The sequence below is a fragment of the Chaetodon auriga genome, chromosome 12 (genome assembly GCF_051107435.1).
Source record: "Chaetodon auriga isolate fChaAug3 chromosome 12, fChaAug3.hap1, whole genome shotgun sequence".
Taxonomy (NCBI): Eukaryota; Metazoa; Chordata; class Actinopteri; order Chaetodontiformes; family Chaetodontidae; genus Chaetodon; species Chaetodon auriga.
In genome coordinates this window covers 21,981,469-21,997,885 of record NC_135085.1, presented here as the reverse complement: position 1 = coordinate 21,997,885, position 16,417 = coordinate 21,981,469, and the positions used below count along the sequence as shown (strand labels likewise).

The following is a 16,417-nucleotide window of genomic DNA, read 5'->3' as shown; positions in this document are numbered from 1 at the left end:
AACTTGCACAGCCTGTTGTGTAAAGTAATAAGCTGCATGTCTGAAAGGGGCTTAAAATGCTTGTTTTTGTGCAGAATATTGTATCTTTAAGATATCTATTAAGAGAAAAACAGCTGTAATGAATGTTTGCTGAGCCTTTTCTTCACCATCAGAAGCTAAGAAGATGCCACTTTTCCTGGAATTTGAGGAAAAAATGGCCTTATGCAGCATTAAAGCCCCTATATGTAGATATTTTTTGATTGCATAAGATTTTGTTTGTAGAAAAATAAGACAGTCCCACAGTGTCTTTTTGAACTCCTACAAGGAGCCACCAGTCAGAAATGTATAAATCCCACACGTACAGTGAGGGCTTTAAAGTGCGCAGAATTACATGAAAAGAATATTGACATTTCGTCCGAGTTAAATGTGTGGATTAAAAACAATAATCGTCTGCAATCCTAAAGCGCTCTGGCAGAAAGATCTGCTTCAAAATGTTCATCTACACATTCGGCTCCTCCTAAGAAGCTATTCATTCAACATGCAGTTCCCTGACACCTCGTTTCTTCATGGCAAATACTGAAGTCCTCAAAATTCAAATCTGCCTTTTGAGGCTGCCGACCTGCCAAATTGCTGAACACGCCAACATCATCCGAGAGCAAAATAACAGAAACAAGGCAAATAATGGATGAGGCAAGGCGAACAAAAACAGCATTAAGCTTTGTTATTTTGGTTGTTTTTCCAACTAGACTGCTTAATAAATCATTAATTTATCTTGACGTTGACCCAGAATGTGACCTGAGGTTGTGTTTTTCTTCCAGGTCGTCGAGGTGTCACCCTCGGTAAACCAGACATCAAGGTAGAGACGGTCAACAAAGAGACCCACAGCCTGGAGGAGGAGGCGGCCGACGTCTCCACAGCAACCCGGATGGTCAAGGCCATGTACTCCGTGAGTAGACACCCATCTGAGTCACCGGGGGCCGTGGAGAGGAGGCGTATGGGTCAATGGCCTTAAATGTGCAGATACACCGACACAAAGGGCAACATGGCAGCAGAGGCAGACACGCACGCACTGGAAGTGTGCACACACAGGAAAACAGACACGCATGCACAAGGCCTGCCTGCAGACACACACATTTTAATGCATCAAAAATATGCACACACACTCGACCCAAAATCAAGAAAACGCCTGCCTACTGTACTGTGCAAACACACAGATGAAAAAAAGGGCAATACGTCCGCAAACAACATTACAAATACACAAAAACACACACAAACACATGCACTGCAGATACAACTGATGGTGCACACACATGCATTAAACAGACAGACATGACAGTACCTGCACACACTCGCACAGAGTTAACACTAACACAGACGTACAAATGAAGACACGCGCTCTCCTTCCTTTTAGAAGAGCGTTCAACCCTGGAAGTCCTGGAGAATCTAACCGACGGGGCTCCCCTGAAGCGGTTTTAAAGCTCGGTCCAGAACCTTTTTTCCAGCATCTAACCGTTTCTCGTCTTCCACTCTCTTGGGATGAAAAACCTGAAACTCTGTTTTCCTCTCCCCTCCCTCTCTTCCTTCTCCTTTCCTTTCTCACCCTCCCTCTTTCCGTGTGTGTGTTTCGTTGTTTGATGGTTTAGTTTCTGCCCTCTGTTTCCCTCTCTCCCTCCACTCAGCCGTTCAAAGACGACATGGACCTGAAGCAGGACATCAGGAGCGAGAGCGACACCCGGGAGGAGTACGAGCTCAAGGTGAGACGGCTGCTCGCTGCCGCTGACACGTGTGTTCCTGCAGCATCTTGAACGTTATATCTTGCATGGCGCACAGACATATCATATGTCACATCCATCGTTAAGTGCCAATTACCAGTTCTTACTGTTTCCTCAGGTTCGGCATTCACGCTGGAGTTTAAAGTTTGGTTTTCATAACAGCACCACTTCATAACCCGTGACGCTCATGTTCCCAAAGCCAGATGTGATTATGCATCATTTGCAGCATTGTACTAAATCAGAGCATGATCAGTCCCTCAGTTTGGTTTCTTCAAGCGAGTGTGGAGCTAAAACCTCCTTATATCCTTAGCAAACTCTTTAGCAAACTCACCAAAGTAAAGGAGGAGTTTCTTCCAGAATTAGCTGTCGTCCAGGTGAGCTTCCTGTCAGCTTGCATTGAAAACCATGTTTATCCCGGTCAAATGTAGTTGTATCATTATGTCTCGTGCTCATACACGTACTGTGCACTGCATCGCTCACACACCATCACATTTTTTGGACATAGCATGAAGAACAGCGCGTCACCAGCTGCACCAACCACCAACCATGTCAGCCTGCGATGTGACTGACGAGATACAGTTCAGACAATATGAGAAAATGACAAGTGCTTAGAGTCCCCTGATTACATCAAATTCAGCTGGTAGAGTCAGTATCATTTTATGCAGTTTTACTTTAGTTTCTTACTTGATTTAACTTGAAATTTATGTATATATTTTTATTTCAAATGTTTTATTTGCCTTTATGGTTGGATTTGTTGTTGAAATCATAGAAAAAGTATTGTTTTTCTATGTTTTATTATGGATTCCAGTCGAGCTCACTCGTTCTTTCTGATTGGCACCATTATAAACTAATATACACCCAAATGACAAAGATCTGCCCTTGCATACATCTTATCAAGCTAACTGAAGCACAGAAGAAGTTTGTGTTTCCTTCTTATACACAGTTCAGTTCACCTGAAAGACTAAGATTCTCCCCCTCTGATCGCAGGATCCAACCAATGGCTACTACAACGTCCGAGCCACCACCCATGACGAGGCGCGCCCCCAGTCCCGTGCCGTTCACTACCAGGGAGAGTTTCGCTCCCCGAACCCAAACAGCGGACCGGCCGGCGCCACGTCCAGCGGACCCTCAGCTGGTGCCAGTGGTGCCGTTCCCCCTAGCACAGTGCCAGGCTCCAGGGCAGGCTGCTACGACCCCCGCCCCCCTTCCAGGATGTCCCACGCCACCTACGCCCAGTTCAACACCTTCTCCAGGGCGGCGCAGAGCCAGCAAGCACCTCCCAACCCAGCTCTTCAATCGCCTGGAGATTACCCCGGAGACTGCGGCCTGATGGACAGCACGACCCAGCTGGCTTATGACAACTACGGATACCCCTCCCAGTATCCCAGCTACCGCATGGGCTTTGCTCCACCCATAGAGGAAGGGCCGGCCTATGAGATGTATCCAACAGGACAAGGGACCGGGCCGGGGCCGGGGCCGGGGCCGGGGCCAGGGCCGGGGCCAGGGCCAGGGCCGGGCCAGCAGAGTCCTGAAACAGGGCTGGGACAGTACGGCAGCTCGACCCGCTTCTCGTACTCGTCTCCGCCCTCTGACTATTCCCAAAGACACACACAGCGGATGCAGACTCATGTTTGAGAAACGCACACACACTCTTTGACTCGCTTTTTGCAGCAGCAGTACTTATTACACATAAAACAAGAACATACATAAATCTAAAAAAAAAAAGAAAGAAAAAAAATCATAAGCAAATCAATTTTTTGTTCCCATAGCATCCAGTGCATGGAATTTGGTTCATTTTCCGAACCAATAAAACACTCCAACAAGGCACAGTAGTTAGCAGCATCGCATATAATACAATTAGCAGCAATACATACAACACATGCAAAGCGACATCCACACACATTTGCGCAGACCCTCTGTTGCGTGCAGTGTTTATGCTCCCAGAAAAGCAACAGCGAGAGCTACAATCAAGAGAAAAGAGACAACAAGAGAAGAAGAGCACTTTGAAGACCGGAAGAAGAAGAAGAGGAGGAGGAGGAGCGGCAGGAGCTGAAGGGGAAGAACCTTTTTCTTCCTGCGACCCTCGTCTTGCTCTTGAATCATCTCCCTGCATCACAGTTTCCTCCCACCCCATCTCTGTAAATACGTGCAAATGGAGATTTGGGTCATTTTAAAGATATTTCCTTGTACAAACCTATACAGTGTGATGCAGTACAGTGACCTACAGCAAACCTCCCTGTAATCAACACTTTTTGCATTTTCTGACTCTCACATCTTGCAAAAAAAAACACACACACACAGATTTTTAAAGACTTATTTGTTTCGATGTATTGCAGCAACGGGGCAGCTTGGACTATAAATATATTTGGCACTTTTTGATCCCTTTTCCTCACTAAAACCTGCCCAGTGGCCATTGCTTAACAAGATCTACCTTGATTTAAATGGGGCAGAGCTTCTTAAAGTGGTACAGTTAGCGACCAGAGTGCCAATGCTTATGTGCCAACACACACAAACTACTAAGGTGTGTCTTCTTTTTAAAGAGCGGACAATGAGAAGGACTGGACAGCGAGGTTTTGTACATGCCACATCTGAGAGGAAAGGAAAGGAGTGGTAGCAAGCGTCTCTATATGCTCATTCTCCTCATCTCTCATTTTTTTTACCATCGTACGTTTCTATACTTAACACTTCATTGGAGGTCGATGCTGTATCCAGTATTTGTGAAGCGAGGTGTGGCGGGAGCGCTTTTTCATTCGATGAATTTCTGCAATTTGTACAAAAAGATACCTCCCCTACCCTCAAGTGTCAAAAAAAAAGTATTCGTTTCTCTCACTTGCACAGTAGGATAGTTTTTTTTCCATATTTATACCGAAATGTATGAAAAAAAAAAAGGCATTCAGAAACATTTTATAGTATTTTTATAAGGAGATGTGGACCAAAGGTTCAGCGTTTTGGGTGAAACTCACTTTTTAATGTGTATGTGACGACGTGATCCTTATTGCGAACGTTTTGAGTTTCTTAAAAAAGCGATGGATGGTGTTTTTTGAAGTGGATGTTGTAGACTTACATTAGAAACTGAAGAGCTTCTTTCCAAAATGCTGAATATCCAGCAAAATGAAATCTGCTTGGTGGATATCTCTGTTTGGTGTGAAACTCTTTCTTTGACCTCCAGCCTTGTGACTGGACTGCCTTTTTCAAACGTCGACGACATTCAAAACGATGGATGGAGAACAAGCGGCTGCTCGCGCCGAGCTGCGCCGCAAGCTTCAGAAGCAATGAGAAGGTTTAAGTGTAGTCTAACATATCAAAATGAAGGTACAGATGCTTCTATCTAGCTCACATGGTACTTTGTACATTTATATGTAACTGTGCTGGTTTGTTCACTGCAACAGAAGATTTGGTGGTATTTTACATCTGAGATTTTTCCATTATATTGTGTCAGCTTTGGTGCATGTGATTGGCCTTTAGCCGCACATGTTCATAATTCAATCAGCCTGAAATGTCGCCATTCCTCTCTAACCTCTACTCATGCAGCTACTGTACAAGTCTCGTGATTTAATCAATCTCCGCTGCCCCAGTACCAATTTTTTTTTCCACCAAGGGAGAAAATCTAATTTGTCTGTTAAGTCTCTGCACGAGGTGGGATCATGCAACGTCTGCAGCTGTTGGAAAAGCTCTTGTTTTTCTTGCAGTTTAGTAGTTTTGCTTATTTATCCTCACGTCAAAGTGTGGATTCATGCTATGATCAGCTTACAAAAGGCTCACAGAGGCAGTGAGCATTGTACCCGTTTATTGGAGCAGTTTGAAGCATCAAATTACATCTTCCTCTCTTGCCTGATATTAAAATCTTGACGCGTTATTACAAGTAAGACGTTATGAAAAATAAGCCTTATTCATAAAGAGAAGTCGTTTCATTTCCAAAATTATTTTCAAGCTTACTGACAATTTTCTGTGGATGCAACCACTTATTTGACAGCTGCAGAGAACTGAAAGCTTTGAATGGCTGCGTTTGACTGCTGCATTTTGTCTCCTATTACAAAATCATATCTTCAGGCAAACAAACACAGACATCTGGAGACATATTTCTACAGGAAATCATTTGACTTCCAGCCACTTATGTATAATGTGTGAACTGTGCTCTGGAGACACTCGTCTAAAGCAGCTTACATAAGATCAGTGAAAACAGTTGGCGTTGTCTGCCATGAAGTTCCCACTTGTTGTAGAATTGGTTCATGTTTGCACACTTTGTTAGTGAGACCGCGCTGGATTGCACTCTTCGTCGTACCATCGCACAACTTCACCTTTTCACGGTGACAATCATGTGTTGACTCCACAGCAGCAGCATCAATATTGACGACATACTGAGCTTGAAATTTTAAGGTTCCATCGTTAATGCAGTGTTTTCATTTTTAAGGGACATTAAATGTGTATTTTTTAATCTTGTTTTGGCAACCACCAGGAATCGCCTCGACGTTTTATTTCCACCATTTCTTGGGGGCGCATATGCTTTATGGGACAGTCAAACTAAAGAGGGATTTTATGCAACAAAGATTCACTCCCTTCCATCTCTGCCGTACATTTTGGAGCAGTTAAAATTGATAGCAGATGAGACGACGCTTTACAAAAAGACCAGAGGCTGCAAAGTGAAGCCAGAAATCTCACCACCTCTCGAGGTAATCATCGAGTCTTTATACTTATCAGCAACCCTATCAGCACCTCACAGATACAGTATATTATGGTAATTTTGTGCTTAGGGGCAGTAAAAATTGTATTTATTGCCCCTATTTTGAATAAACACTTTCAGAAAGGAAACCGCAGCCACGCCATTTCTGATTAGAATATCAGATGGAACCTTGTAGCTCCAAGGTCACTATATAAACCATTTCAGTAGTTATAGAGAGAAGAACGGCAGATGGAGCACCCTTTTAAATTTATATGGTTATCACAGCCTTGGTACTGCATACTATTACCTCTTTACAACCTTTTTACAGAGTTGTAGCCGTGCAGTATTTTGCATCTGACTTGAAATGTCATTATGACCTTGTGTAGAAGGAGTAAATTTGACACAGAGGCGGCGCTGAGGCCAACAAATACACGGCCACGCCATCCAGGTACTTACCTCTTAACTATTTACAGTCTGTTGACAGTGGGGACGCATAAATATGTAAAAGACACCATTGATGCCAAAAAATGCAAAACAGATGTTTAGATTTGGTTCAGAAATGAAGGAAATGTGCGGTTTGGAGGGAAATCTGGAAGTGTTTACTCCACTAGGTTGTTATTTCACGTCTTTTTCCCTCTTTTCCTCTCTGATACGACGCTTTACTCTCCCCCCGTGTCATGTTAATTGCCTCCTACCAGCTTCCAGATTTAGAGGTTGAACCTGTCTTTTCATGAAGGAAAAACTCATCACCACGTAACAAACCTTTCTCTCATAGCTTTCTTCCAAATTTTCTTCAAAATGATAACATATGGAGTAGGTATAGCAATCTAGCTTGCGTTAATGTGTGTATGTTGGGGGTCAGGAGTCTGTTCTTAGAGAATATATAGCTTCATGAGCTCATGACATCGTCCCCAGTGTTCATTTCCTCTTTCTTTCTGTGAAAATAAGCATTTTGAATCTTATTTTCTTGATTACGTTGTGGTGTTACATCACCACTGGCAGAAATGACTGTGGTCAAAGTGTGTGTTTAAACTTTTATATCCAGTATTTTACTTTATTTTGTATGCATTGGCTGGAGGGGCTCTGATATATCAACCCAGCAAAAAAGAGAGAGGGGATGTGTGTGTCTGTGGCCAAAACGACTGCTCAGCCAGGCCACAAATAGCCAAAACTCTGTCTCAACTAGGCCAAGCCAGGCTCGAACCAGGCCAGGCCCACAGCTAACTGCTCTGTTCCATGCTGTGCCGTGCTGTGCTGCGCCATCCCTGGCCAAGACTGACTCAAGTGGCTCGGTGTCCGTTTTTTTTTTTTTTTTTTTACCTTTTGGAGCCCTCAGTGAGTGCCAAAAGACTGTGCAAACAAAAAAAAAAAAAAAAAAAAAAAAAAAAATGAACTGAGCAGACAAACAAATGCAGCAGCCTTTTGTGTTATCACGTTTATGTGTATGTGCTTATCGGTGACCGCGTGTGCGTGTGTGTCTCCATACGTGGACGTGTTGTATGGATCCATCTGTGAACATGCGTGTGTGTGTGTGTGTGTGTGTGTGTGTGTGTGTTGGCAGCCTGTAACAGCAGTGCAGTGTGTTTTCATACCATCGTAAATGTGTTGGGACCACTGGACTGTAGGAATTAGGGTTTGACTGATTGGTTTTGGACAAATATCGGATTGATCAGCTGGTAATGTCGTCACCTGCTGGTATGATGGAGGTTCCTCCTGACCACAGCTTCATCTACATCGAAGGTTGATTTCCCCCACAGATTGTGTTCATAATCACTTTTGTGAAAATATGAATTAATTTGCATTATTATACCGAGCTGTTAAAGTTATTATCCTGAAGATTTTTATGATATCATACCTAATTTTTGATACTATTATGTCAAAATGGCATCAAAATACCCATTTAACCTCATGCTTCTCTAGATATTAGACCAATCAGCACTTTGGGGGCGGGATTAAGGACAGTGACATCATCAGCCAGAGGAAGTGTGACTGAAAGTGATGCAGCTTTACAGTTTGTTGTAAGTCTTATAGAAATAACTGTATCGGCACGTTAACTGCAGCCTCTGTGTCAGAGGTGAGAGGATACGGCACTTTCAAAAAACAAAACATTTTAAATATTTTCCCAAAGAAAGGTTGCCTTGATTTCAGACTGAATAGCTAAGTGAGTTCAGTCTGATTATCAGGTGAGGGAAGTTTCTCGCCATCTGTTGCTTTTCCAGCCCACCAAGGCATCTTTGCTGCCCCTAGTGGTGGATAAACATACTATTTAAGACCCTTTGACCTCAAAATTCAATGACCACGAATCAACCGGGACTAAAATCTGAAGGATTATAACTTTAATCTACAGTTTACTGTCACTTTAAATGCATTTCCACCCTGCAGAAGGATTCAGCTGCAATTTGTTTCTGGAGTAAAAATAGTCAATTTCGCAGGTGTTAAATGTTGTCAGCAAAGACACCGTATCAGTCAAACCCTACAGAACAAAGCAGCTGGTGAGACGGCGCGAAGGAGACATACGTGGCCTTAGGACACGAGGAAGGAGCGCTGTCAACCGGCTGCGCGCGCCAACGGGATTAATTGATGTTCAGCTTGGTATTAAGCATGTGAAGACAACGATCGGTGCGGTGAGAAGGATTCCATATTGCACTTGAAACTGTTTGAAGTGGAGGTGTGCATGTGGGTGAGAGAGGATCAGTGTGGGCGTTCAAATAAGCATATCGTCTCCATACTGGTCTTTTTTTATTTTTACCCCGACATGATGTTCACACGTGTATTATGTTCATGTTGTTTATCCCTTTTATTCTAGAAAAAAAAAATGTATAAAACATACAAGATATTATTCAAATTTTCCTTTATTTTCATGTTTCTCTCTTTTATTTTATTTTATTTTATTTTTTTTCAAATTGTATGTAATTATTTTTCCACAGTATTACAGAAAATAAAATAAGACACGGCTTTCATAAGAGCAGAGTCTTGTGTCTATCTCACGGAGAGCTGGCTGTCTGAAATATTTGGTGTTTTTGTGAGTGAGCGAGCAGCAGGATGGAGCTAAAAAACGGTTTCCACTCTGTACTTTGAAAGAAGTTTGTGCGTCACACATGCTGCTGTTTATGTAGGTCAAACTGTGAATGGCTGCGCCCAATCACTTGTTCTGACAGTTTCTCACGTCAAGCAGCTGAAGTTCACAGAGTGTCTATGTATAGACGCTCTCTCCTCCCTCCTGCCCTCACGCCTAATCTCTTTACCATTGTTCGAATGTTCTGCTGTGCTCCTGCGCGCCTCCTTTTCCCTCCTCTTCTCGCTCCTTTTCACACACAATGTTCTCTTGATATCTTCTGAACATCTTTGCTTTCACCTTAGTCTTCCTCTCCTCTCCTCCAGTCTCCTCTCCTGCTTGTTTTCCTCAGTCCTCCCTTCACCTCCTCTCTCCTCTGTCCAACCTTTTCTTCTTCTGTTGCCCTTCCTCTCCTCCCGTTTCTTATCTTTGCTCTCTTCTCCTCTCCAAACCTCTGCTTCTTCCTCCTCTTCTCAGTCCTCCTCTTCCCTTCCCCTCATCTCCTCCTCTTCACTCTTTCCCATTTTCTATAGTCAGTTTATTCCTCTGTCATGGCCTCATCTCTCTCCTCTCTCTCCTCTCTCTCCTCTCTTTTCACCTCTTTTCCCTCCCTTTCATCTTTCCTTATGTCTGTTCATTTCTCCTCTTTTGTTTCATCTCCTCATTCCTTTTAATTTATCTTGTCTCTCCTCACCTCTTGTCTCACCTTCTCTCCCTCTTCTCCTCCTCTTTTTTCTTCTTCTGTTGTCCTTTCACAATTTCTTCTTTTTTCTTCCCTCCTTCATTCACCTTTTCTTACCGTCTTGTCTCTCCTCTTCTCTTGCCTCATTTCTTCTCCTCAGTAATCCTTTTCACCCCCATTCTTCTGCTCTCCTCCTCCAGCTAAATGTCCTCAGTCCTTCTTTCACCTCCTCCACCATCTCTGCTTCTCTTCTCCTCTCCTTACTCCTCCTTTCTCCCTTTCTCTGTTCACCTCTTCACCTCATGTTACTCTCCTGCTCTCACCTCTCCAACCTTCCACTGCTCTCCTCTCTCCCATTTCCTCCTCCCAGTCCTCCTTTTGCATCTTCTGTCTAGTCTCTATAATCTCCTCTCGCCTTGTCATTTCAGTCCTCCTCTCCTCCTTCCCTCACCTCATGCTGTCTCACATCACAGCAACTTTTCCTCCTCTCCTCTCCTTTCATCTTTCCTCCCTCTTCTCCTCTCCTCCTCACCCATCTTCGTCTCATAAGTTTTCCTCACTCCTCACCGTTTCTCTCCTCTGTCCTCCTCTCCTCTCCTCTCTGGTGAATGGCAGGAAAAATGAGGGTGGAGAAAAGGAGAAAGTGAGAGAGAAATAACGGATACAGCAGGAAAAAGAAAGACAAGGACAGAAGACAGAAGACAGACACGAAGCATTACAGCCTCCCTTCCTCATCTGTACTTGGTGTGTAATAGTGATTATCGTCTCCTCTCTCCTCCTGAGGAATAATGTCTGGAATAACCTTCAGCGCTGCACCCCCGACTCCAGTGGACCCCCCCTCTCCACTCCTTCACCACCACTTCCATTTTATCCCCTTGTTCACATTTGAAGCGGTCGTTCTATGGATTATGGCCCCTCTCATGCTTGGCACCGCACTCAGTGCCTGAGATATATTATCATATTAGTGGAGAATGATGTAATGCATTTCAAGACATTTGTCCTTCGCACACCCTCTGTCCCTCCGCAGATGATGTCACTGGCTTTGTATCTTGGAGGCAGAGAAGTTGTCAAGCGGTTTGTGGGGTTTTCCTGCTTGGTGCTGTCGCCATCTTGTGGTGGGAAAGAGGTATTCAGCGATGAGCAGAGAGGAAAGGAAGGAAGGGAGTAAATTAGGATGTGGCCAATTATTTATTGCTGAACCAGAGGATAATGTGACTCGTAAGCGATGTCCTTGGTGTAACTGTGCTGCCGTGGTCTGTTGGGTCAGGGACAGAAGACGAGACAGACACTTTGGATATGACTTGATTACAAATCAGGATTTGACCGACATGCTTTTGTGAAGCTTGTCGCCAATGACAGGATTTTTGGATGGAAGTTGTTGATGGCGGATATTTCATGGCATTCGTCAATATCTTCTATACTCACCATTTTTAGATATTCAGGCCAAATTGTGTGTAACCTGGTCAAAATATCACATTAGATCGAGTCAGAGCTCATAGAAAACTGTCATTGATCATTCATATCATTATTTAACTTCCTTTAATCATCTAGTCTCAGATCAATCATCATAGTCAGACAGCCACCTGAACATCATACAAGAAAAAATAAGGCCAGACAGCCAACAGTCAAATGACAAATAATTAATCAAAAAACAAATTACCAGAGTTGAAGAAATCAGACGGTAAAGCTTTAAAATGTCCAAGGAGAATAAAAGAATGTTGCTTGAGGGCAGTCTGCAGTTTACAATAAATATTTGATCAAGCAAAAGCAAGCATCACATCACAAGGACTTACACTGCAAGCCCAGCATGTCGGTCCACTCCAGCACATAATGTACAGATACTGATGGATACAGGTCTGCCATGAATTTCAATTTTTGCAAAAAAAAGAAAAAAATTGTGTGAAAATGTAGGACAATTAAGATCCCTGAATTACATTTAAAAAATAAAAAGGGATGAAGTGCTGTCACAGGTTATATCACACACTCATTTAGGAACATGCCACACGTTACACAAACCTGCTGATGGTCTTCAAACTGGAACTGATGACCTTGTTTCTGTTTCAGGGCTGAAAATCCTCCAAACACAGCAAGGACCAGCCTCACTTCAAGACAGGTAAGAGAGAAGGCATGGCCGGGGGGGGGGTGAGAAGCGTGGTGAGAATGATAATTTCATGACACGACACAAAATCAACAGGTGACAGAGCCCCCGTAACACTCACATCACACTCTGGTGTTCCACTTTTTAATGCGTTTGAAAGTAATGAAATAGATATCTCAGTGTTTGACACTGATTGTATCAACACACTTGAACCAATGGCCTCTGTTGGAGTACGGCAACACCACTGGAACAAACCACTCTCAGATATATCAGTGGTGAGTGGCTGTTTGTTGTAGCATAGCAATTCTTTTATTTATCTTTTTTTACATCAGTATATTAGGAAGACGTGTCCCCCATCATATATTATAATTACGGCCCTGAAATTAGGATCGTGTCACTGAAAGCTGTGCTTTCATGGTGCATATTCCCAAACAAATCTTCAGCTCAGCTCATAATCCTGCAGATTTCTGCCGTTTACTCATTAAGCACTAAATGATCAGTTTTCTCACCTCATTATAACTTCTTAATATGAGTGGATGAAGGTGCGGAGTGCATGCAAAGAGCAATGAGACTGAGCAATTCAATTTCACTCCAATGAGCTTGTTAAACTTTTATGCAGGTTGTTGTTCTATCATCTACTTACTGCAGAGACAAACACATCTGTGATTGTCTTGCACTGAAGCATCCATGTAGATGTTTTTAAAAATCAATGCTGAGACCTTCTCCGACTCCCTCCCGCTTATAAACCACCCAAAAGCTCCTCCATAAATAAAATAGGAGATGAGTGCAAACAGCTCAGACAGACATCTGGATTGATTTTGATTAAACACTGAGGAATGAGGCTTTTTGGTGCTGAGAATAACCTCATTGGGATGCTACAGTTAAAGGTCAGTCTCAAACTTTGACATACCTCAGGTCCAATTAACACTGACCTTTTATGTGCATCCACAAAGCCTTATAAATCACACTGATTGGCCTTTAATTGATGGTCCAAATATGAAATTCAGTTGTGATCTCAGACACCAGACGTCGGACTTTGAGGGATGATATATTTCATTATTGTCCATTAGTTTAATGAATGGGAATTATTTCCCGACACTAGTCAAGTAAACTGTAATTGTGCTCTGAAAACCTGTTTTATGAATTTCTGCACGTCTTGTATCAAACCATAAGAATATTAAGCAAATCTACTGTAACTGACATGAATAAATTAAGTGGAGAAGAATGAGGATTCCTGGCTTCACAGTGATCTCTCCCCTGTGAAAGTTGACATACACAATTTGTAATGCAAATGTATTCAGAATATGATCCAAGTTGCATCCTTCCTCTATTTGAAAATGGATTATTTGAGTCATGGTCGAAAAATCCCTGGCTGATCAGTGAAAGCTGTTGGCAGATTATTCCTCCTCAGTGTTAATGCTCCTAAAGCCTCCTCTTTCACAAAGAGTTTATAGATGCAGAGATGCATCTGACGAGGCTATAAACAGACCAGCATATCTGTGAACTGCTCTGGTTCAAGTCCAGGCTTTGGCAGAGCAGGAGGCTGGCCTCGAACACTGGTCCTTTAAAATAGGCAGGCGGCGTTTAGTCCTTTAAAGCGCTTCCTTAAACTCATGCAGCATCTGTGAATGCGAAAAGACAGCAGATAGATTAACATGACAGTGGCATAACGCTGCGAATTGGCAAGACGGATGCAAACACTGGGTATTCTGTTAGAAGACACGGTGCTGGCATTCCTACCTGGAGTGAAGCAAAGAGAGATTTGTTCTTTGGCTCAATGGGTTTGAGGTCTCTGGATTGCAGATTGGGAAAGATTATGAGTGACTTGTATGTCATCAAAATGCAGATGATGCATCTGTCTTTGTTCAACAGATTTGTCTTCTTCTCACTAACTTCTGACTGTCAGCCAGAATAAAAATGACTCACGCTGGGATTCTCAAAAGAAAACCTCCCCACACTGTAAACACAGTCAGATGTTGTGATATGCAAAAGACCAGAGACCGGAAAACCATGGCATTATCACACTATTACCAGAACTATGATAAAAGAAAAAAAACTGCTTCCTATTGTGCTTCACATGCAATACAACATTGTAAATAAAGCCAAAATGCCAAGCATGAATTAGAACGGGGCCGAAGAGGAATAAATCAGGCAAATATGATGTGAATTCAGCTGATATACTGGACACAATTTGGATTAAAAAACAATTTAAACTGCATTTTAACATCTGATTTCTTGTCTGAATCGTGTTTTCGGTCAACAGTCCTGAGACCGCTCAATACCACAGTACACCAGAGAAGTGCCCTCCATGGTGGCACGATGTGCAAGAAAATGTGATAAAGTGCTCTCTAAGGGGCTCTTCCTGTGGAGAAAATGTTATAAAGATCCTCCCAGGGTGTCTTTCCATTATAAAATAAGATGGAGATTAAATCCTCTGGTAATAATAATAATAGAAATAAGGATGAAAATAAAGACAAACCATAACATGACATGGAAAATAAAACCACTGAGTAATGGTGATCTCATAGAGTAAATAGAGTACACAGAATGCCTAAAATCAAGTAAAATACAACAATTGAAAAGAAGTACAGCAGTGCGTTAGTGTGAGACACTAAAGTTTCAGGTCCGTATCATCGTGTGTTCCAGCTTTGGGGCGTAATTGACAAAGGCTGCATCACTGATTTTCTTCCGCTGTTGCTGGAAACTTCCAGTAAGCCAGCAGCAGATGATCACAGTGAACAAGATAGTTAGCAATGCAGCTTGGTCTGAGTCCATTAAGGGCTTTGTATACAAGGTGGAGGACCTTAAAATCAATTCTAAATGTTAGAGGAAGCCAGTGCAGAGCAGCTAATGTGCTCTCTCCTCTTGGTTCTTGTTAGCTGAGCCGCAGAGTTTTGACTGTCTCACAGTGTTTTTTGTGGAAAAAGTGTCGTGTTGAACATTGGCAGCTTCTTCTTTTCTAAGCAAGCACGCTCTCGATCGCCCTGCTTCACATGCTTACAGCTACACGCTGCATAGGCACAAACCATTAGCGCTGTGGCTTTATGGCTGGCAATGTCGGTCTGTCTATTGGCAAGCCCACCACGAAGTATGAAATCAAATCATGACTCAATAACGCACTGAAAATTCGCCCTTTTGGAAAACGTAGGGTATCAAGCACTCTTGTAATGTGAAGTCAGTGACTGATGCAGCATGCAGCAGGAGGAGGTTTTTTTTTGTTTCTTTAGAGTGAAGGAAAGATGATGTCACATGATCACGTGGTCTCTGGTTTCAGACCTCTTCACAGTGTTGAAGAGTGAGCGCTCTCTAAAACAGGAAGGAGGCCATGTAAGGACACAGAGTGCTCAAAAGAGCAGGTCAAATTAAATATATGGCCTGCATAAAGACTGGCTTCTGTTTTCTGCTCACTTTATACACGTAGTTGAGCAGAATGATCACGGTGTGACGCTTTTGCAGGTTCCCTTTTCCGTGGCATGACATGTCACACACACACAGTTTAGCACGGTATCTATAATTTCTAGAGTAAGGGGGAAATGCGAGAGGCGTTAAATATAGAGAGAAAGGAAGTGGTTTTCATTGCAAGTGCGCTGAGCCACCAAGATAAGCTCCAGAGTTAAGGTGATCCAACACAACAAATAGCCTCCACAGTACAAACTACAGTGTTTTGTAGTTTTTATGAAGTGTTCTGAGACATTTGTAATGTTTTTTCTTTCTTTTGACCTTTTTTTTCTTTCCAAGAACTTTTGTCCCAGCGACCAAAGCTGAAATTTATCTTTCAGCTAACTGTCAAAAAGCAGTATACTTGTGTATATTAGAAATATATAGAAAAGTCATTACAAGTACACTTTTACTTTCTGTGCTGAATTGAGAGTATGTTTGACATATACTTATGTGATATTATTTTAGTATATGTATGTTATATATACACATACTGTCTGTCTGTTTTGAATGCCCATGAGTCACGATTTTCACTGGTATTACTCAAGTGGTACCCAAGGACTGCTTGAGTTACTGGAAGGCAATAAAAATAGCAGCGTACGTAGTGCATTCTTCAAAAAGTATAATTTAAGCATAATATTTTTTCACCTGGGTGGTGCAAAACAAAACTAGTTCCTCTTTACTCAATGAATAAAACATAAATATGTTGCTAATATTCATTAGAATATCATCA

At 42.5% G+C, this 16,417-nt stretch overlaps 1 protein-coding gene across 2 annotated transcripts in view; it reads left to right on the top strand.

The window, feature by feature from the left end:
• kirrel1b (kirre like nephrin family adhesion molecule 1b) overlaps positions 1 to 9,374 on the top strand; it is a 73,017-nt gene extending 63,643 nt beyond the window's left edge. Inside the window, exons 13-15 of one of the 2 annotated variants that reach the window (XM_076744536.1) lie at positions 798 to 925; positions 1,659 to 1,733; positions 2,739 to 9,374. In XM_076744536.1, the coding sequence (XP_076600651.1) occupies positions 798 to 925; positions 1,659 to 1,733; positions 2,739 to 3,386 (851 nt within the window). In that variant the 3' untranslated portion in view covers positions 3,387 to 9,374. Of the gene's footprint in view, positions 1 to 797; positions 926 to 1,622; positions 1,734 to 2,738 lie in introns of both variants that reach the window. The other variant, XM_076744535.1, reaches the window with a different exon arrangement.
• The last annotated feature ends 7,043 nt before the right edge of the window (positions 9,375 to 16,417 follow it).